The sequence below is a fragment of the Macaca mulatta genome, chromosome 8 (genome assembly GCF_049350105.2).
Source record: "Macaca mulatta isolate MMU2019108-1 chromosome 8, T2T-MMU8v2.0, whole genome shotgun sequence".
Classification (NCBI taxonomy): domain Eukaryota; kingdom Metazoa; phylum Chordata; class Mammalia; order Primates; family Cercopithecidae; genus Macaca; species Macaca mulatta.
The window spans coordinates 113,852,546-113,874,866 of record NC_133413.1 but is presented as its reverse complement, the minus strand read 5'-3'; the positions used below and the strand labels follow the sequence as shown (position 1 = coordinate 113,874,866).

Sequence of the window (22,321 nt, the reverse complement as noted above, 5' to 3'; positions counted from 1 at the left end):
GAGATTGGAGAGTGGGAAAGAAATGAGAGAAGAAAGGTAGAGCAGGAAGAAGCAGGGGGCAACAAAATGGACATAAGTGGGTAGAAATGCTCAAAGTGCTTTTGTTTTTTTTTCAGAATCAGTAAGTGTAATTCAATTTTGAATTATCCACTCTGTGGGAACCTCATCATCTTTATCCCCAAATCTCCAGAGAAATGCTACTAATGTAGCTGCCTGATATGAGTAAAATTTTAGAATCCAGGAAATAGGGTTATGTCCCACATTTGGCATAACACCGGAGCAGAAATCAAAGCAAAACACACAGCAAAAATGAATAGTAAACTGTTGAATATTTTTGTTTTAATTGCAGTGAAATTTTCTGCAATTACTGAAAACTAGAATGGAGAAGAACCCATTTGATTGAATACGGCTGGCATGTGACAGATGCTGAGGTAGATGGCTGAGAAAATCTATTCATGGAAGAAATATTTATGATATCCTATTAAGTAAAAAATTATAATAAATAAGCAAAATATAAAACTGTATATATACCATAACTGCATCTATGTAAAACATATGATACATACAGATAAAAATAGAGAGGAAGATGTAAAAATGAACAGTTGTATAGGATGGTGAGGTTACACACACTTTTTTCATTTTAAAAACTATTGTTATTATTGCATTTTTATAATGAAAATTGAGATAAAAATGAATAGTCTTCGAACTTTCTATGTTTATATAAGGTAATCAGAGCTCCAGATGAAAGTATTTGAAAGATGGTGATTTCAGTACTTAGAATGGTCAGAAGAGAATATAAACTTAAGAATACTACTGTTTGCATAAAATTTGAAAAAGTCATGAACAACTTTGAAATATATACCTGTCAAACTACATGGTAAGTCCACAGCAGGGCTTAGATGTGAATAAGCCTGTTTGCATAATTTTTAAAACTATTTTTAAATTATTACTATTTTGAAATAGTTATGAAAATACTTTAAAGTTATAATTTTCAGATTACTAATGGCAAGCAAAGAGCAAAGATGACACTCTGTTTAACTATTTTCAGCACAGTTTATTTTTAAAAATGTTTAAACAAACAAAAAACACCTTCTTACCCCAACAGAGCAATTTGCTGTTATCAACAATCTCAAAAACTCTCTAGTAAAGACAATGTTCAAGGACAAATACTCAGATGAATTTCACCTGTGTTCTTCTCACTTCCTCTCACTCTAGGCTCACCTTCTAACCGTCAAGACTGACCTTCATATAAACAAATGAATCTAACTTCAGATGGGGATGCAGACCACAAGAATAGTAGCAGAAAAAGTAGCCTAAAATGCATAGTATCTATTTTCCTATTAACATTTATTGAATGTCTTCTGTGTGTCCGTCACATTACATTTGCATCTCACCACAACCCTATGAAACAGTCATTGTTTTTAATTTATAGATGAAAAAACAGAGTCCAAGAGATTAAGTGACTTACTCAAGGTCACAAAATTAGTAACTGGGAAACTAGGATATGACCCAGAGTTGACTAATGCCAAAGCCTTTCCTTACATACACTGTACTGCCTTGACTCCTCGAACCAGCTAAGTAAACACAGGATTAGAAGGAAAATAAGCAGGAAAGCAATATTTGCAGTCACAAAAATCCAGTTACTTATAAAAAGCCATTTTAATTGATTAGATTTAGACTACAGAAATTCCCCTCAGCTCTAACCAGATGAATACAGGGTTTCTAAGAGGAAAAATTTTACTGAAAATATTATATTGTTACAGGAGCCAGCCTGAGTCTAGACCGTAATGTTTCTGGCTCTGGTAAATTTAAATAGAGGTTAAAAAAAAAAAAAAGGAGTAAAGCCATGAAAACATGTACTGAGAGATCTGAGAGATCAGAACCCAAGTCAGAAAATCAAGAATTCTAAATTCAGGATTAAGCATTGCTTATTTTAACTGACTAAAAAAAGGTCCAGGAAAGAGAACCAGTATAAAATGAACTCCAAACTGGAAGGCTATAACAAGGATTAACCATGAATCAGAGAAATGAATGAGAATTGTGGGGTAAAAGCTGGGACAAAGCTGAGAAATGTGAACTGGAAGGGGTGGGAAAGAGAGGAGAGTGTTTGAAAACATTGGAAATATTGAAACATATGGTAAATTGTGAGACAGTTTGAGCTATGGCATGATTATATAAATTCCTGCTGCAAAATCTGGTGGCAGATTGGAAGCATGTGTTCCAAAACAATTCCATAAGATTTCCTATTGAAGTTGAAGAAAATGAGTAATGAGAGTTTTATGTCTTTAATGGTGTCTGAATTTCTTCCAAAGGTGATTTTAAAATGAAAGCAACACTGATTTGGTCCCAATTTCAAATATTTCAGGATACATAGTATATATAATAAATAAATTCACTGAATTGTTTATTCCATATTATGAAAGGGTCCCCTTTACTCCTTCAATGCTCCAAAAACAGTAAAAATTTTATTATAACTAAAAGTAAAGATACATGAAAGGATGGAGTGGAAGATGAAGCTGGAAAAACAAATTGGAGAGGGGCTGTGAAGCACAGTGTATGCAAAAGGAGCTTGAATTGTATTCAAAGCAATAGAAAGCCTAAAAAGATTCTTCGGCCATAAAATTAATTATTTAAATTTCATTTTTAAGAAGATACTCTGCAGCAATACAGAGGACAAACCCAGAAGAGACACAAGATCCCAGGATACAAGGCAGTACCAGTGAAAATGCACTGGTAGGAATTCTCATGCTAGTGAGACTTTACACTAAGTCATCAGAAGTCACTTGTTAACATATTATAACAGGCCCTATCACTATCTCATTTCAAAAACTTTCACTACAGATCAAACATGCCAATAAGATAAATTCAAATTTCTTAGCATGACTTAGAACCATAGGTGATTCTAAATATTTAACAACTGATACAGCAATATAAAATTAATATAAAAATCAATATATAAATTAACATTAAAATATATTTTCTTTTTTCCAAATAAACTATAGATGTAGATATATAGATACCTGCTTTCCATATGACAAGAGTTACAACCAGCTTGTCCAACCCGCAGCCCGGAGGCCACATGTGGCCCAGAACAGCTTTGAATGAGGCTCAACACAAATTCATAAACTTTCTTAAAACATTATGAGATTTTTTTTTTTTTTTAGCTCATCAGCTATTGTTAGTGTTAGTGTATTTTATGTGTGGCCCAAGACAATTCCTCTTCTTCCACTGTGGCCCAGGGAAGTTCAAAGATTGGACACACCAGAGTTATAGCATAAATTCTTTATACAGTCATTCTAATAACTTGCAAATCATTTGTTCAATTTTAGAAAGTGTCAATCTCTTAACAGAGCCATGGTTGGATATTTAGAAAAATATTAGACTTCTCTTGACACGTTCATAATTCAAATGAGAATCATTAGGTCCCTGATACCCACCATTTTGCTACAACTTTAAAACAACTGGGCAGACTGCCTGCATGTAATCGTCACATAAACATCTAGATTGAGCCTGTACAACCCACAGGCCAAGAGCAGCTTTGAGTGTGGCCCACCGCAAATTTGTAAACCTTCTTAAAATATTAATTAGTTTTTTGCAATTTTTTTTAAGCTCATCAGCTATCGTATTAGTGTACTTTATGTGTGGCCCAAGGCAATTCTTCTTCTTCCAATGTGGCCCAGGGAAGCCAAAAGATTGGATACCCCTGATCTAGCTCTGTGTTTTCCACAGACACTGAAAGCACTGTGCCTCAGGACGCTCCCCACCAAATGCAGTTACCACGAAAACCATTTGCACTGCAGCCTTTCATTGCCTCCACTAACAGGGCACAGCGTATCAGGCAGGCACTGACACTCCAGGCAGTACATGCCTTCCAAGGACCATGTTAATACATGCCAGCAAGGTTACTAAGTTCCATAATTCTTTAAGACTGAACTAGACAACATCGTTAGATAATTTATTCTCTCCATAATATTTACTAGTCTGCATCAAAGTGATTCAGTTTTTAAAAATTAGTGTCTGTGTACTGGTGCATACCAACTGAATACCAGTCCTGCATATGATGCCCTTTGTAACTGACTCTCACCAACTAGCTTCACCTTCCACCACTCCATCCCTTCTTTCCATCTTCCATGCACCTAGCAATATAGGAATATTGGCTATTCCCCAAAGACACTATGCACTATGCTTTTCACAGTCCATGCTTTGCATATGTCTAAAATGCCCTTCTCCTTCTCCACATACTTTTTCCTGCAAGGCCAATTTGAATGCGATCTTTGGTTATAAAGACTTCCTTAAATCCTCCATGTTCATATACTAGCCCCTTCCTCTGTTCAACACTTGGTATATAAGTACTTTAAAGCACTTATCAGCATTTGGATTATTTATTAGATGACTCTTTTCCACTAAATTATAAGCACCTCAAGGGCAAACACTGTGTCCTATTCCTCTCTGTTTCCTAAATTAGTACAGTGGCTGGTATAGAACAGATGCTCAAAATGCATTTGTTTAAAGGAATAACAAATAAATACCTAAACTAAAAACAATCATCTTTGATTCCCTATACTGTATTGCTGGAAAATTTTAGATTCAGACTTAAACATGTATAAGGGGATATCCATTGTTTAAATTCTTTTAGAGAGTAGAGTGTATTGTAGAAGCAGCACCATGTAGCATCTCTCCCCTGACCTTCCCATTGGATCATCTCAGGTAGTCTAATTATTACTTTTGTCCCAGTTGGGTTATTATCACTGAAATTCGTTGTCTTATATACACATGTAAAACATTTATTTTTAATTTTCTCTTGTTTCTGTATTTTTCCAGCACATAAAGTATGCAGGATTACTACATTGCATCAATAGCAATATCTAGTATTAGATGTACCACATAAGATATAAATTATTTTGTCAATCTTTTTATTGTTTGTATTCCCTTCTTTTCTTCCCTATTTCATTCTGGTCCTCTTTATTTCTTTCTTATTGGCTTTTAATGTTAACAATTACCAAGACAGTCATTCGTGACAGAATTTCATAATGGATTGTTTTAATTTTAGAAATAAAAAATAACGTAACAATTTAATTAAATAAGTTCAGTAAAGGGACTGCAGACTTTTTTGAAAATATGAGTACAAGTATAAAATTTTTGAAATTTTAGTTACTGAAGTAAATCATTATTTCAGCAATACAATACATTTCTCAAATTTGGGTTCCTGTACTCCTATAATTCCTCTCTTCCTCAAACTAAGTGTCCTATTTGCATGAAAAAGTTAGCACCTAAAGCTATGGGGCCAATAAACAATGCCTGCACCTTGCCACAAAGCAAGATTTTAACTTTTTTAAATGTCTGCAAGTTTAAAATAACAAAGCATAATACAGAACCTCTCATTTAGAAGTCTACATAGAAACTGCCAACTGCCAACACTATATTTGAAATCGATGAACCAAAAAGAAAAAAAGACAAAGAACATGTATCACTTTCAATGATATTAGTAAGTGTATAGATGGCACATGAGAGGATACAGAGACAACACTAACCAAAATTACTAACTAAAGTTTTCACCGCAGATTAATGAATCTATAGTTAGAAAACAGTATTAAGTTAATAACTGACACTATAGCCACTAAAGAGGAATAACTAAAAAGGTATTTGTCCTGCAAAGATGTACCAAAAACAAAATATATTCAAATTGGTAAATTAAGATTTTGAAATATTAATAGTTATAAAATATTACAGAAATATTGTATAAATTTGCAATGACAAGTAGAAAAATTCTATAATCAGAGTTCATTCTGAAAAATCTGAAATTCAAGTAATACTTTATTTCCAGAGCTCTTGAATGTAAAATTTTGCCTTTAGATATGAATGCCACATCAAATGTTCTCAAAATGAAAAATCTTATCAATTCCAAGCTGCTTCAGTCCCAATTACTGTTGGCTTTATATAAAGAAACAAGATCAGAATATTGTTCTCTGTTGTTCCATACCTAAGTTTGTTGTCTATGAAAGGAAAAGCTTTTATTTTGAAGTTTATGGGTTAAAAATATCATTGAAATGTAAGTTATTCTCACTGTACAGATCTGTTGAAAGGTAGTTATTGACTTCAAAAAATGGATTAACTGAATTTAGAACATTTGAATGAACTTAATAAAAAATTTTCATAAACTGTATGGAAGTACATTAATGAATATGACAAGGTTTATAGATTCAAAGCAACAGTTTAGCTTCAGAATAGTGAGATTAAAGTCATAGTCAATGTTACAGTATGAGTGACAGTCAATGATAGTCAATGTCATTGATAGTCAAATGTTACAACATGAGTCCTAAAGAAAAATTATTAAGATGAGCAGAGCATCACATATACTTGTGGAACACCAACATTATTTTTAAATATTTTATGTTGTTTTTAAAGTTCAAATGGATTAGAATACCATTCGCATTATCAGAGGAAATTTCAATATTACAATTGTCACTGAAAGAAAAGGAAGTGAGTTAAAGAATATGCTAGCTTTGAAGTAAAATTTAAGGAGGGTGAATTTTCAAAATTCTAATAGCATAAAAGCAGTTTCCATCAATCAGGAAAAAAAAGAAGTTTTTTGTTTTTTGTTCTGTGTGTGTGTGTGTGTGTGTGTGTGTGTGTGTGTTTGAGACAGAGTCTTGCTCTTATAAATGATGGAGCTGGGACTATTATCCGAATATCTAAATCTCATTTTCTATCCCCTATCCAAGACTAACCATAATGGGAAAAAATCCTATAGTCATTTCATATTACATGTACCTGTAATTCCCCGGCCCAGCTCACCCAGAGCACTTGCCGACTGCAGGCAGCCTCCAAGCCCATACATTCTGGGTACATCCTGGGAAATCCAGTCCAAGGACCATGCATACGTCCAGGAATGACATGACCTGGACAGCAGGCTCCAGCCCTGTCACTTTCTATATCTTATAAGAATTAGTTAATGCAACATTTTCCAAATGGAAAATTTTAAAATAAAAGTCTATTTGTACTTAACCTTCAAAAAAAAAAACTTCCTGCTGATTTAGCTTATCAGGTTCACTATGTTGCACAAATGACTAAGCTCATTGCCTAGTTTGACTTCACGGACTCAGAAGTGAAAAGCATCATCAATTCTTATGTTGATACATTTTTCACTAAAATTTATTTTTTAGAAAGTATAAAGCAAATAAGACAAAATTGTAAAGGGGGAACTACAATTATCCTAAGGATTGCCCACTTTTCTAATGCCAATTCTATCAATCCTGTGATCGTTATATTTTTCAACAAATACTCCTGGTTCTCCCTCTATACGTGATAGGATTGCACTTCTCCACGCTGAGTTAGGTAGGCATGATCATGAAATTTGCTTTGGCCAAAAAAATGCAAGCAGAAGTTGTATGCATACCGCTGAGAGGAAATTTTAAGAGACAACTTAGGATTCACTGCAGTCTCCCTTTTCAGCTGCTCAGAATGTTCCAGAAAGCATTTTCTCCACTAACCTGTGCCCCAGGATGAGGATGACATGGAGTAGAAACCCAAAGGGATCCAGAAAAAACATAACATCAAAAAGAAATAAATTTTTGTTTTAAGGTACAAATATTGGGGATAACATAGCCTACTATAAATTTATTGCCTCTCGGCTCCAAATCCACCCTTCTTTGACCTGCTTTGTGATAGTGAATCTGGACTCTGTCACCATTTCTCCTTTGCAGTTGGCAAAATGTTAAACTTTGTCAGTAGAGGGAGCCATAGTGACATTAAAGGGAAAAAGGACTTCAAGGTTCCGGGTGTTTTGTTGTTTTTGCTACAACACATGGTTGCCAGAAGCTTATAGACACCCAAGTTTCAGTGGCACCCCAGCAGACAGTTTCTCAAGAAGTCTCACTGGCACCCCAAGAGGTGGCTTCCCAATGAGTTTCCTAAGCACCTCAGCCAGCTTCTCACCAAGTCCCACCAACATTCCCACAGATGATGTCCTGCTTGCCTGCCACAGCCTGAGACAGCTCAGTGGGCCACAATCACATCCTCCAATGAGGGCTGAATCTCAGCCTCAGACATGTAGGAAGGGCTTCTCTGAAATTTGTTTCTGTCGTAGGTACTCTACCTCACCCCTATAAGAGGGCTGCACCCTGCTACAGGTAGTAATCCTTTATATTAAAATGTCCCTGTTCAAATTACTATTATAGTTTCTATCATGACTGGACTCTGATATCTAGTCTATCCTAACATACTGTTAACTGCAACATAAATTTATATTAGTAGTTTTAAAGAAAAATCTTGGATTACTTTCTTTTTCTACTTTATTTCATAGCTGCTTTTAATCTTTATATGCCAAAATTAAACAACTGATTATATCCTAAACCCTGTCATGAAGTTTAATCATAACATACAGTACTATACATCTTTTCATTAAACCAGACTCTTGGGTAAAAATTACAAAAAATAATATATGAAGGCACACTTATGTAGAGCATGGCTATTCAACCAAACATTCCAAAAGAAACTACTTCTTGTGGAAAAATTATATTCAAATATTTACTTACTCATACTGGAATATAAAGCTATGCTGCGTCTTTTAACATGACCATCGGATAATGAAAATACTGCATATGAAAATATTTCAATGACTCTTCACTATGTTAGTCATATGGTAAAATTATTTACTCCTCTCCCTATAAAAATAAATACAATTATTAACTAACATGACTACTACTTAGGAATAGTACTTAAATTCACACTTCTTGCCCTCAGTCCCTCCACCCCAAACCCAGTTAAATCAACATTTTAACTCTGGAGGAAACTGTTAAATAAATAAAAAGTGTAACGCAGACTGGCAGTAATTTGAGGGCAATATACTATTAGAAACTATAGTAAAACATATATAGAAAAATATTATTTCAGAGATATTGTGGAATTTGTATCTCTGAATACAAAATACATTTTAAAACATAAGAGTAGTTCAGTATCTACTTTATAAAAAATCTATATCCAAATTTATATCTACTGGCACTCTTTAGTGGAATGTCATAAGGAGAACAAATGGCCCCCCAAAGATGTTCTGTGCTAATCGCAGGAACACATAAATATGTTTCCTTATATGGCAAAAAGAACTCTACAGATATGATTAAAATAGGGAGATTATTCCGGAATATCTGGGTGAATTCAAGCTAATCACATGAGTTCCTAAAAGAGAAAAAAATCTTTTCTAGTTGTGGCAGAGAGAGATGCAATGACAGAAGAAAGGTCAGAGAGATGGCATCGTGATAAAGATTCAAAATACCCCATTGCTTGTTCAGAGATATAGCAAGCTATATGCAAGTAACAGAAAGAGGCCTCTAGGAGGTAAGAACAGTCCTAAGCTGAATATCCAACAAGAATCTCGGTCCTATAACTTAAAGAACACAATTCTTTCAACAACCCAAATGAGCAAGGAAACAATCCTCCTACAGTTTCCAGAAAGAAATGCAGCCCTGCCTACACCTAGATTTTGGCCCAGTAAAAAAAAATATGTGCTAATAAAAGCATTAATTAATTCTTTCAGATTGAAGACAGCTTTTAGTTAAAAGGAATTATGTGTGATAAAACAGATTTCCATCTATGTGCCTGGGAAGCAAAGTATTATAAAAATGATAATAGATACCACATATGCCAACAAAACAAGATGAATGTGAGCACCACCTCCATCTGTCAACTGAACAATACCAAAGCACCAAACACCACTGTGGTTATTCTACTACCTAGTTATATTGTTTAGAGTATCCTTTTTCCCTAGTTTTGGCCTCCCAGAAGCCTAATTACAGGATGCAAGAAACTACCAAACTATTTTTCTCTTCAAGCGGAACATAAGCTTCATTGGAAGAAAAAAAATGCTAAAGGGCATTCCTCCTGTGCCTAAAGGAGCATTTTTCCAGTTCCTCTGTTTAGCAGAACCTATCAAATTATTTGTATTATATACAAATACTAAATGTTTATAACCATATAACTATACAAAAGTTGTAAATTCCAAATGCCTTAAAAAGCATGTAGCTAGCACCATGTTGTACGAAAAGTAATAGAGTTTTGACAGGTATATATAATATAGATATATGTTCATAATATATAAACTGTATTAAAGTTGTTAGTTCTTGGCCAATTAATTTATACTATCTAGTTGTCTTCAATTTTGTAGGTTACCTATATTAGAAAGAAAGTAGGTAAAATAATATATTACTCCTGTGTCAAAACCTTTTATTAACTTTCCCCTTTCCATAACCCTACCTCAATTCCTATTTCTGGAACTTTCCATTACAAAGCCCAAAATTTATCTCCCTTTTATAATACAAGCACTTTCTGAAATTCTGCAATAATTCAGTAAGCTAATATAAAAATGCCCAGAATCTTCACCGACTTCAGCATGTCATTTCCATAACTAATCTCCTCTCTATATTTTCCTAAAATACATGCACACTTCCAAAATTCCCTTAGAGGGAAGGAAATTTGTCCTTGCTAAGCCTAACATATAAAACAAAGATTGTGTGATAGTTTAAAATATACAAAGAATGAAATAAAACCAGAGGGTGAGAAATTCATTGAGACTAAGTTATCAATGGAAGTAGGGAATATTCAATAAAAGGATGATAGTCCTGAAGTTCTGAAAAGATTATATGGTGTGAATATATCCAGTAGAAAAAGTTTTATAAACTAAGATATTAAGAAGGGTTCCTTCTAATTGTGAATGGATTCCAAGAGCCCTAATCTTACTTTCTCCCCTTTGTTCTTTGTCCTTTCTTTTCTGCTTTCTCCCTTTTGGCCCTTTTTACTACCGTCCCATTATCCCAAGTTGTAGTCACTTCTAGTACTCATATCAATGTTACAAATGCTCTAGAATAACTAAAACAATAAAATAAGCCACTTCACAACTGCTCCCTCAAAAGAACACTGGTCCTGGGACCAGATGACTTCACAGAGCTAACGATAAGTAAGATAAGCAGATACAGGCAGATATATATTATGTACAGTAGTCAGTTAAGCAAGTCTGGCATCATACGAGTTTACCTGACCCTTAACACACAACTGTCAAATCCTGGCAATTTTGACTCCTAAATTTTTCAGAAATCTGTCATGACTCTCCACCTCCACCTCTACTGCCTTATTTCATATCTTCATCATTTATTACCTGGATTACTGTAAGAATCTCCTAAATAGTGATGAGAGTGTTTTTTGTTCCAACAGAAGTCTAATTATATTGTGTCACTGCTTAAAATCCCTCCATGACTCCCCACTGCCAAATCCAAAGAATAGCATAGAAGGCTTTTTAGGCTCTGAACCTTGCCATCTCTCCAGTCTCCTCTATTGATGCATCTCCATTTGAATCTGTGCTCTTCTGAACCACTTCAGGCAAATTTCTTGACCATGTCCTGCGTCATCATCTTCTTTTTTGTTTGTTTGTTTTTGTTTTTGTTTACAAATGAAGGGTTTTGGGGGCAAAGAGGAATTGGGAGTTTTAGGATATTTGCTTACAGAACAATCTGCCCAGCTAACATCTACTCATCATTTGAGATTCAGCCTAGATGGCATCTTCCCAGGACTGAATCAGGTGCTCCTCCTGTAAAATATATCCATGAAACACTGTAGTGCATAGCAGTCTCCTTGCACTTACCATGCAAAATTTTCATGTGGTTTATCATGTTTCTTACAATAAACTCCTTAAGAATTACCTAATAATAGTTAAATTATTTCAACACCCAGAGATATCTGCATTTCATTAGGTGACTAGAGAATACAAAAGTTTTTAATATCTAGCAGTGAAACTTTCAGAAATTTTAACAGGACAAACTATGTGACACCATATAATACAACACAATATAATCAAGCAATACCACAGAGGCAAGAAACTACTAGTAAGATTAGTCTGACATATTTTTTACTATGGTTATAATGTACTAAAAACACCTTATCGGTATTTTTTCATGACACTTCACATTTTTATGTGTTCATATGATTATGGTTGGCCTTAGATGGTCTGTCCCTGGAGGGCATGAACTATTTATATCCAAAGCATTCTGTGTACTCCTTATCAGTCAGCTGTGCTAAACACAATGGAAATGTATTAATTCTCTTAAAGTAATCACTTTTACAGCCAAATTTTCCCTAATTCCTAATATTCCTTAAATTAAAAAATGATATCTATCACAATGTTCTTCTAGTCAAAAAAGATCGGCTCTTAGTCCAAAAGAAAGATAAGCTGTAATCATACACAAACACTGTAAGTTTCCTTCCATCGAAAATAAGCAAAATTGGGCATATGTTTAAAAATTACATTTGATTCAAAAATAAGGGCACTACTACATGAGCAAATCTTGTTTCTTAAGATTATTGGAGTTCACCTTGAAAGTTGGTACCACCTAGATGAACATAGCATTTCATTCCCAATGTGCGTTCATTCACCCAATTAATATTTTTGAGTACTACTATGTGTAAGGCATTGTATTAAATTAGAAGTTGAGGCTGCATTAGTGAACAAAACAGACATGGTGTGTGCTCTCTTTGAGTTGATAATCTAGCAGGATGGACAGACCATAAACAAGTAAATAAATCATTATAAATTTTGAGAAGTATAATTAGGGAAATATAAAAGGTATTGTTATAAAGAATAATGGAGAGAATCTATGTAAGAAAGAGTGGTCAGAAAAGAGCTCTCTAAAGATCCAAATTTGAAGCTAAGCCAGAAGGATGAGAAACCAGCAATCATACAAAGCTTACGTGTATTTGAGGGGTGATGTGAAGATGAGCGTTCTAAGCTCAATAACCATACTTCAGAATTAGCTTAACCTAATATGGTTCTCTGGGTTCTTAGATATAATGTGAATGAGACAAATATGTAAATACAGATTTTAGTTAAATAATAGAGTAAAAAGTTTAACCTAGGCAAATCTAAAGTCAATTACAAAGTAGTTTCCACAAGTAAGTCCGCTCAATTCACCTTTGACTATGAGTATCTTGCCAATTACCAATAACTTGATGTCAGTGTTATTTTCACTGCTATGTCTTAGTTATCAGGCTCCTTAAGAATGGTATTTGCTGAGGAAACTACTTTCAAGTTGTCACCCACCCTCTCCCCATCCCTAGTCTTCTAAACAAATAACAAAGTCACTTAAAAGCCTTCCAGGCATATTTTGACTTCATAATAGACAAGGAAAAGAATCTCTCAATTTTTAGAAAATAAGAAAATTTCACCCAGCAATCCTATGATAATACTAAGGTTTCAAGAGAGCTAGCTATATCAGTTAACAATAATGATTATTTATTGCACAACTACTTATACCAGGATACTTAGTCTATAACAATCACAATCCTTCAAAATAGGTGTTATTACTCAAATAGTATAGATGAGCACACTCAGAGTTTAATAATATAAGCAAGACGTTACCATTATTAATTAGTAAAGTAAGGTGTCAAGTCAAAATTCATGTGGTCTATCAAACTTGCTTCCACTACCTCTTTCTTCATCGCACAATACAATGAGTTCTTTATCAAAATCTATTGTCAAGAGGAAGATATTATTTAATTGCCCTTACTTTAAAATATAGAATATATACAAATTTATTGGGTACTTTCTCATAAAATGTAAATCAATTTTTTGTTTGCTTGTTTTCTTATAAAATGTCTATCAATTTTTTAGAATGCATTTCGAATCCTTAAAAACTATAGTTTTTCATTTTTTTGGCAATGGCAACATTGGTTTACATATGCAATTTTTATTTAAAAGTATTCATGATTCAACTGGTAGTTTTTAAAAATACTAGAATAGGGAAGGTCATTCTAACAAGATCACAAACCCAAAATCCATAAAACAAAACTACAATAAATTCAAATTTTTTTAACCCTGACCAGCAAAAAAGGCATAAACAAGGTCCTAAAACAAGTAACATGTAAGAGTCTCTACAAATCACTAAAAATTACTAATAGAAAAGGGAATACAAATGGCTCTAACCAAATTTTTTTAAAAAGGCTCTCAATCTCTCTGATAAGAAAATTGCAAATAAGTCTACAGTGGCATCTTTTTCATTGAAATATTGGTAAAGATTGCCACACACTGAGTTGGCAAGGATGTGGAAAAGTCCCCTTAGTACACGTCACTTATACGCATTTCCTCTACAAAAGTAAATTTCACAATATTTATTAGATTTAAAATATACTAACCCTTTGACCCAACAACTTTGTTTCTAGGAATCTGTCTCAAATATACATTCATACATGTAGGAAATGTATGTACAAAAATATTTATCACAGATAATACTGTGATAAATACTAAAAATTACTAATGACAAAATACTTAGAAAAAAATTTAAATACCCACAAATATGGTACTAGTTAAAGAAATTACAGAATATTGATTAAAAGGGATAGTATTTATCCTATATCCATTAAAATTAATGAAGCAGCTATATAGTCACAGATGTGGAACTGACCTCCTACAAAGCAAACTGTAGGACACATTTGTGTTTTTACATTTACATCCATCCATATATACATGTATGAGCACACACATACACACATATACAGACACACACACAATATTATATATACACATGCATTCTTATGCATAGACTGTCTCTGGAAGAATAGACAATATAAAATATACTAGTAACAGTAGTTGGCTCTGGGTGGGGGAAATAGGTAGCTAAGAAATTTGGGGGCTGCAGAAATTTGGGGGCTCACACTTGTAATCCCAACACTTTGAGAGTCCAAGGCAGGAGGATGACTTGAGCCCAGGAGTTCAAGACCAGCCTGGGCAACACAGGGAGACCTCATCTCTACAAGAACAAAAAATATATTAGTGAAGTGTCGTGACACCTGCCTGTGGTCCCAGTTACTTGAGAGGCTGAGGTGAGAGAATCATGTGAGCCCAGGAGGTGGTGGCTGCAGTGAGCCGTTACTGCACCACCTCACTCCAGCCTGGGCCTCACAGCAAGAAATACTCTGTCTCAAAAAAAAAGAAATTTTATTTCAAAATTTTATAAATTAACTTTGGAAAATACTTTTAAAATTGAATTATTTCAAAAAATAGAGAACTGCTCACTATATATGTGTTAAATATATATACTAATTGTTACCCTAATGTATCAGGGAAATTTTTACTTCTTGCCTTCCTTTATTTGGGGAGCAAATTAACCCTTTAAGAGAAAATCTAAACTATGAATGAAAATATACACATCAAGAAACACAAAATTTCTAATTTGTGTTACAAAAAGCTTATCTGAAAGGCCATGATATGTACATATTAGAAACTGAGTATTTACTGAATGAATACTTCTCTATTGATTTAGTGGGTTTGCTTTCCTCAGACATTTTTTCACAATTTTTTTTTCAAAACAGCCCACTGGAAATTCAACTTTTAATAAATTATGCTTTTCTTTCAAACAGTGATTCTTCATTGTCCCACAAAATTGATAAGCTACCTCATTAACATTACCACAATTCAAATAAACAATTTATTAAGTACTTATTATGTGCAGGTGTTAAGGATGTTGCAAAACACAAACTCAAAAAAAGGGTAAATTTTGATTCTTCCCCTCAAGAAGTTTACAATCTTGAAAGACAAGACTTAAAAACATTAATCATCTGGATGTCTTGGAAGATTGAAAAAAAAAATTAGTCAGTAAAAGGACATTATAAATTTTACTGATAAATTGAATTAGCCAAATTAAAACTGCTACAGGAACACATGAAAGGATTTTTTAAAGTAATTACTGATCGGGGTTCTACTGAGATTTTTAAATGCTTCCAAAATTATAGTACCTTGCTCACATGTAAAATGGTATTATTTGATTATGATAGACTTCCTATGTGGATGTTCAGTTGAACTTTGAAGAAATTACTAATAATTAGGAGTACTTTTTAATTATTCAGGCTCCTAAGGTGAAAGATAACAATAATGGTCTCAGTTTTGATCATTCAGTTCTCTTATTAAAAATATCTCAAGCATGAATCTTTTACTACATGCATATTTACTTTAAAATTATATGCACCTAGGTATTGTCATCTATATATTAAATATTAACAAGGTTCAAATTCCTGCTTTTTCTCCACTTTGCATGAATACTTAATATAGCCATTGAAACTCATAGATCATGCAAAAATATTTTTATCTAACCATTGAAATATCTTCACACATCAAACGTACTTTTTAACATAATTGTTAAAAGGCAGAGACGTACATTTAAATTTCAGTTTATTTTTCTCTCTACTCTTAAAATACATGTTAACTTCCAATGTAATGAACAGCACTAAAAAGAAACAAAGGATAGTGATGACCAGGTAAGTGAACCCCAAAACTTCATGGGAAATAGTAACCATTGAAGAATGTTAGTATTATTTTTCTTACGTATTTGTTATTTAATACTCAATATTGATAATGTATTATTTAGTAAACCATCAAAATCTTCAAAACAATTTTTGTTTCTCATTACTATAATTCCATTATAAAGTTTATTCATTTCCTCATTTCCTTGCCTACTCTTTTATTAAAAAGAAATTAAGAACATTTAAACCAAATGTCCAAATATATTATGCTTTAACCTCCAAATAACTGTTTGTTAAAATAAATATAACAAGAATTGTGAAACCATGAAAGTCATTTTGAGGTACGACCCCTTCCTAAGACTAAGTTAGGTGGCAATGCAAATAAATATTTAAAATAAATCTGAATATATATTTTTCATCAGTGTAATTTTATAGATTGTATAAATACGTATTTAGAGAACATCTGTTTCTATCTAAACTATGTAAATATGAATACGTAAATATTATATGTATTTGAATAGTATGTAGGTTTACATACAGATATAATATATACACATGTAGTTACCTGGAAAACCCTTTTACAACATCTCTAACATACTGTTCATTTTGAATAATCCTAATACTTAAAAATCCACTTAAATTTCTATATTAAAACAATAAATAAACTTAGAACTACAGTGAACAAGCCACATAGTATTTCTACTATGAAGAAATAAAAACACATTTTATATTTAAATAGGTAAGTCAAAAAAAAAAACTACATTTAACTGGAGCATCATTTTGGCCACACCGATTTTTATCAATGATAGTAAAAGGCAAAAGTTCATATTTAAATATCAAACTGCAAGTCATCAAAAGCTTGGCATTATTAGCATACAAAATAAAGTCAGGCACAGTAAGAAGCATGCTCAAAAAGCTTCTAAAAATAATGCTTTATTCTTCCAATAGTTGGAGTAAACTGCTTAAGTTTCTTAATTTCTTCATATCCCAAGGCTGTTAATAAATAGCATTCCCAAATAAGTATTCAACCCTAGAAATTAGCTTTCATGAAGAAATTCTTAATTTCAGTTATGTCAGAAACATATTTGCTGTTTTAGTCACTCAATATTTTGTGAGAAATAGTATCTTTCTCTAAGATTTATGAATATTTGTTTGTTACTATAAATTAAAGTTGTATTTTTCATTAAAATATGAAAATGTATACCTATTGACAATGAAACCTGTTTCTTTATAAGTACATGAAAGACAACTAAATTCAACAACCTGCTTTTAAAATGTACCTGAAGTGAGTGTATTAGTTCCTTCACAGAGGAACTCTAAACTTTCAATTGTATATTTCTGTAGAGAATATAGGAAACGTGTAATTGATAAAACGCAAAAGAATCATCTGAATAACTCACTTCAAAAAAAGAAAAAGGCCAAGTTGGAAAAACATAAAAAGGTTACACATCTTCTGAACAACCTCTTTCACAAAGTGAGAAATAAAATAACCATAAAACATTCAAAAGCAAACCTCGTAGAAACAAATCTCTTTGCTAGACTAACCAGAAAAGGAGTCTCAGAGCTAAAGATAACCCTGTCTGGACAGTTCCCTGGTGCTGAAGTTCCAGAGCCGGTAAACGGATGCCTGGGTGCTGCTTTCACTCCTCCCACCCTCGGAAAAACCCGGGCTGTCAAGACTGTGAGCACGAATAGTAGAACTTCACAAGGTAGGGAGTATGCCAAACTGCAGTGATGGTAGGAACTGGAGTCTCTTCAGGATTAAACAGATTTACTAGTTACAAACAGGAAGAGCAGGAGAGTGCAGGGTGTTAGCACTCGCCGGGGGGGAGGGGCTGGAAGATGGCGGCGGACGCACACCCACCCGAGACGCGACAGAGCTTAGGCCCCTCGCCCGCACCTCCGCCCGCCGCCCGCAGCCACCGTGGGCAGCCCTGCTCTGTCCCGCGTGGCTGGTAGAGCCGCCCCGCGGAGGCATGGGACCAGGGTAGCCTCCGCATCCCCTGCCAGCGCGCCTTCGCCTGGGTCCGGCCAGGGAGCACCTGTGCACGGCCATATTGGATTCTGTGCCCCAGTCACAGTCTCCGCGCGGCGGGAAAGGAGAGGGTACGCGCAGAGCCTGGGTTCAGCCCCAGTCCCGCTGGGGCCCCGGAGCCAAGATGACCAGCGGGGAAATCCGGAAAGGCGCCAGGGAAAATCACACCGCCCTAAGGCTAGCCGCCCTCACCTCAGCCGGCCTTGGCGCCCTCCCTCCCCGACACACACCCCCGCGCTCAGACACCCAGAAAACAGCCCGGGCGGCCGGCGCTGGCCGCAGCCCTCGTGGCCTGGGCGCCGCCGGCGGGAGGGAGGGCGGCGAACTGGGGCGCGCAGGCGGCCGCAGGGCAGCGGCCGAGGGGGCGGAGGGCAGGGAGAGAGGCGGGAATATGGAGCCAGGTCCTTACTTGAGCACGGACTGCTCCTTCTCCTCTTCTTTCTTCTGCCTATCCATGACGGCCAGGATGATTTTCCTCTCCTCCTCCGTGAGGTGGCTGAGGTCAGGCATCTCGGGCTGCAGAGGCGGCTGAGAGGCCGCCGGGGTGGCAGCCGGGCGGCCCCGGGGCCCGACAGGAGCCGACATGTTTGGTGGAGCCGAACCACCCTAGGGAAGCGGGGAGGCAACTCCACTGGCAGCAGCGGCACCGGCGCGGCGGCTGGGGCAGCCTCCAGCGCTGGGACAAATACATACAAATCAATGGCCTTCAATCCAAGGCGACAGCCCCCCTCCCCCAAGAAAGAGCAGGGGGAGGGGAGGGCGAGCGTGTGGGGAGGGAGGGCTGATGAGTGCGCTTCGGGAAATGTTTCTTCTTCCCGGGGGCGACGGGCTGTGAAGTGAGCGGTTCAAGGGAAAGGGGAGCTGGAGGCCGGGACGCGGAGTGCGCGGAGAGGCAGAGGAGGGTGGTGGAGTAAGGTGGCGGGGACAGCTAAGGGTGGGGTGACTGGAGGGAGCAGGCGGGAGGGCGACAGGCGGACCGGGGCGCGAGTGTGTCCGGCAGCGGTGGGGGCCGGGAGCGCGCGCGCCGCCTCCGAGGGGAAGGGGTGCCTGCGAACCAGCCCCCCGGGAACTCGCTTCGAGTGCCCGGAGGCAGAGTACTGCCGGCCCGAGGGACACCCAGGCGGGAGCGGGGAGGGTCGTGAGGAAGCGGGGACGGTTTCCCAGAGAAGCAACTCAGCCGTCCCGCCGGCTGACGCGTCAAAGGGCTCCCGCGCGCCACAGAGGGAGAACTCCTCCAGGCACGCCCGGGAGAGGGCCGCGGGGCCGGAAACCGCCGCGGAGACCCCAACCCCACCCCCCTACTCCACCCCGGGCTACAGCGGAGAAGCGAAAGTGTAGAAGGTATGACAGGGGCTAGCGGCGGAGAGTCCCGGGGCCAGGGCCCTTTGGCTGCCAACGCCCGGATCCAGGCGAGCTCCGACGTGCAGCAGGGTCTGGCGCCGGCCCCTCCTCATCACGCGCCCGGCCCAGGGTCGCTCAGCCGCCGCCGCCGCCGCCGCCGCCGCCGCCCCTTGGGTCCATGGAGTCGGCGCGGAGGGCCCGCGCGCCCTGCGCCGCCGCCGCCGCTCAGTGCAGCCTCCCGCACCTCCTCCGCCCCTCCGCCTCCCGGGCTCTTCCCGCGGGGGCCGCGTCACCTCCTCGCCGCCCAGGCCAGGGCACCGCGGGCCCCCCGCGGGCGGCAGCCTCCCTTCCCGAGCGCGATCTCCAGGCTGGGGCCGGGGCGGGTCGGGGAGGGAGGGGAGACTGAGCGTGAAGGGAGGGGGCGCCCGAGTTTTCGGGGACGGAAGTGTGGAGAATACGAGCGTGTGAGGGGGCGCCCGAGATGTCGGGGGCGGGGGGAAGAGTGTGAGCGGGGGTGGGGGCAGGGGTGCCAGGTGTGGCAGGTAGGGAGGTAGAGGCGGGGGAGTGGGGGAGACCGGGGCGGGGAGCGTTAAGTGTGGCAAGACGCCCGAGAGTCAGGACTGGAGCTGAAGGTGGGTGACGGGGAGGGGGCGCCCGGGTGTCAGGACCTGAAGAGAAAGAGTGCGCGTAGCGGGAGGGCCCCCGAAGTGTCGGGGCGGGATCCTGGAAGGAGGTAGGACGTGAGTAGGAAGGAAGGGTCCCTGGGTGTCAGGGATGGGGCCCAGGAAAGGGGCAGAGAGCTGGAGGCCCGCCAGGGGGCATAGCGGGGAAGGACGGTTGGAGCGAGTGGGGAACGCAGGTGGTGTAGAGGGCGGGGACAGGGCGAGGGGCGCAGGGCGTGAAGAAGTTGTGGAAAACTGCGCTGGACGCTGAGAATGTGCGGAGGGATCCGGAGGGGAGGACGCGGGACAGCGCGGTGAGAGAGGAGGAGAGTTAGGGTTGGCTGGGAGGGTGCGAAGATGACGCGACCACTGGAGGCTGTGAGGGTGAAAGGAGTAAGAATCGTCTAGAGACAGGGGCTGGGCCGGTGCTGGGGCCAACGGCTTCTTTCTGTCAGGCCCTTTTTGGCGTTCACTCTAGTCTAGAAAGAAGAGGCGAAGACGCGAAGAGATCGGGTTAGAGTCAGATTTTCGAAGCACGGAGATGTTCAGTAACATAGGACAAAGGAAGACGAGAAACCAGCTGCTGGAGAACGGAGGTGGCCGCCGCTGTCCTTTGCTCTGCGCGGGGCTGGGCGCCGCCCCGAGAGCCCTCCCGGAGGGGGCGGGGCAGGGCCGGGTGGCTCGCCTGCCCTTCCGGGCGCCCTGGGCAAGCAATGCGGGTGACTGAGCTGGGGTGTGTGTGCCAGTGTGTGTGTGTGTGTGTACACACGGGTGAGCGTGTGTGCGCACACCACCCAGACTTCCACACGCGCCCTGCTTAGTACCAAGCCATATTGTGGTCTGATGAGTAACGTAAAGCCTTTGGGGTTTATATTATATTTACCTTCTTGCTGTGTAGTAAGCGCTCTCCCTCCTCTGTTCCCCAGGTACCATCTGACTAGCTCCCCACTTAGAGCTGGGGACAGGCAAAGCAGCCCTGGAAGTCTCCTGTGATTTCTAAGCTTAAATGTCTGTTTTTCTTTTCTCCCATGCCTTGTAATTGGGAAGAGGGAAAAGTTTACTTAAGAGCTGTTTTTTTAAATTATTACTCATTTGTTTCAAGCAACACTCTCATACTCCAGATAATTCCATTTTCATCTCTTTGGAGCTGAGCAAACCAGATGAAATTATATGAATCCCAGTTTATTTAATTTTGTTTTAGAATTCAACAATTTTTATGAATTTCTAATCCAACCTCATCATCCTATGGGAAACAGAAGACCACCAAGAACAGCCAGCCGGTAAGTGGCAGGGCTGGAACTAGAACCTAGATATTTTTAAGCCACTTTGAAACCATGCTGGTTTTCAACCCTAGTTGCACTCTAAAATTACTTGTCTCACTTTTTTTTTTCTTTTTCTAGTCATCTGAGTTGAAGATTCACTGGGTCACTTTTTAAAAATACCACCTGGGCCCGTATGTCAAATGAATCCGACTCTGGTGTTAGGACCCTGGCCGTGAATATAGTTTGAAAGTTCCCCAAGTGATTAAGGTATAACAAATGTTGAGAACTACACTATATGCATTGCAAAATAGATAACGGAGAAGGAAAAAAAAAGTGGCAAACTAAGAAGAAAAAAGAAAAGCGACAACTAAAACCAACACTTTAAAAGAGAACAGAATTTTTTACCTGAAATTGAAATTGACGTTTACTATCCATACTTTCCTCTCATACACAATGACATGTACCAGTAAATACATGTATCTTTGACTTTCGCTTAGGAAACCCTAAGTACTGCTAAAATGCACTAACTGCTCCTTCAGAAGAGAGGAGAGCAGAACTAAAAATAATCAAGGAATGGGTGGAACAGTCTACCTTATTCAACTATTTCTGTGCCAGATTTGAAAAAACAAACACCCCAACCCCAGCTAACTATCAACCCAAGCAGAACCAGAAGCCAGAATATACACACTGCTCTGAGGTTTAAACTTTTTGAGGTTAAAATAGCTTAGTTATTTTGAGTATATAAA

At 38.5% G+C, this 22,321-nt stretch overlaps 1 protein-coding gene and 1 long non-coding RNA gene across 6 annotated transcripts in view; one reads left to right on the top strand and one right to left on the bottom strand.

The window, feature by feature from the left end:
- The window catches only part of RIMS2 (regulating synaptic membrane exocytosis 2), a 747,502-nt gene extending 728,499 nt beyond the window's left edge, over positions 1 to 19,003 (bottom strand). For all 5 annotated transcript variants that reach the window (XM_015145837.3, XM_028852821.2, XM_077943948.1 and 2 more), the window contains exon 1: positions 18,720 to 19,003. In XM_015145837.3, coding sequence (XP_015001323.1) covers positions 18,720 to 18,895 — 176 coding nt within the window. In that variant the 5' untranslated portion in view covers positions 18,896 to 19,003. The remainder of the gene's footprint in view (positions 1 to 18,719) is intronic.
- Positions 19,004 to 21,462: 2,459 nt separating this feature from the next.
- LOC144330840 (uncharacterized) lies at positions 21,463 to 21,935 on the top strand. The gene is made up of 2 exons (XR_013397402.1): positions 21,463 to 21,593; positions 21,714 to 21,935. It is a non-coding gene; the product is annotated as an uncharacterized LOC144330840 (long non-coding RNA).
- The last annotated feature ends 386 nt before the right edge of the window (positions 21,936 to 22,321 follow it).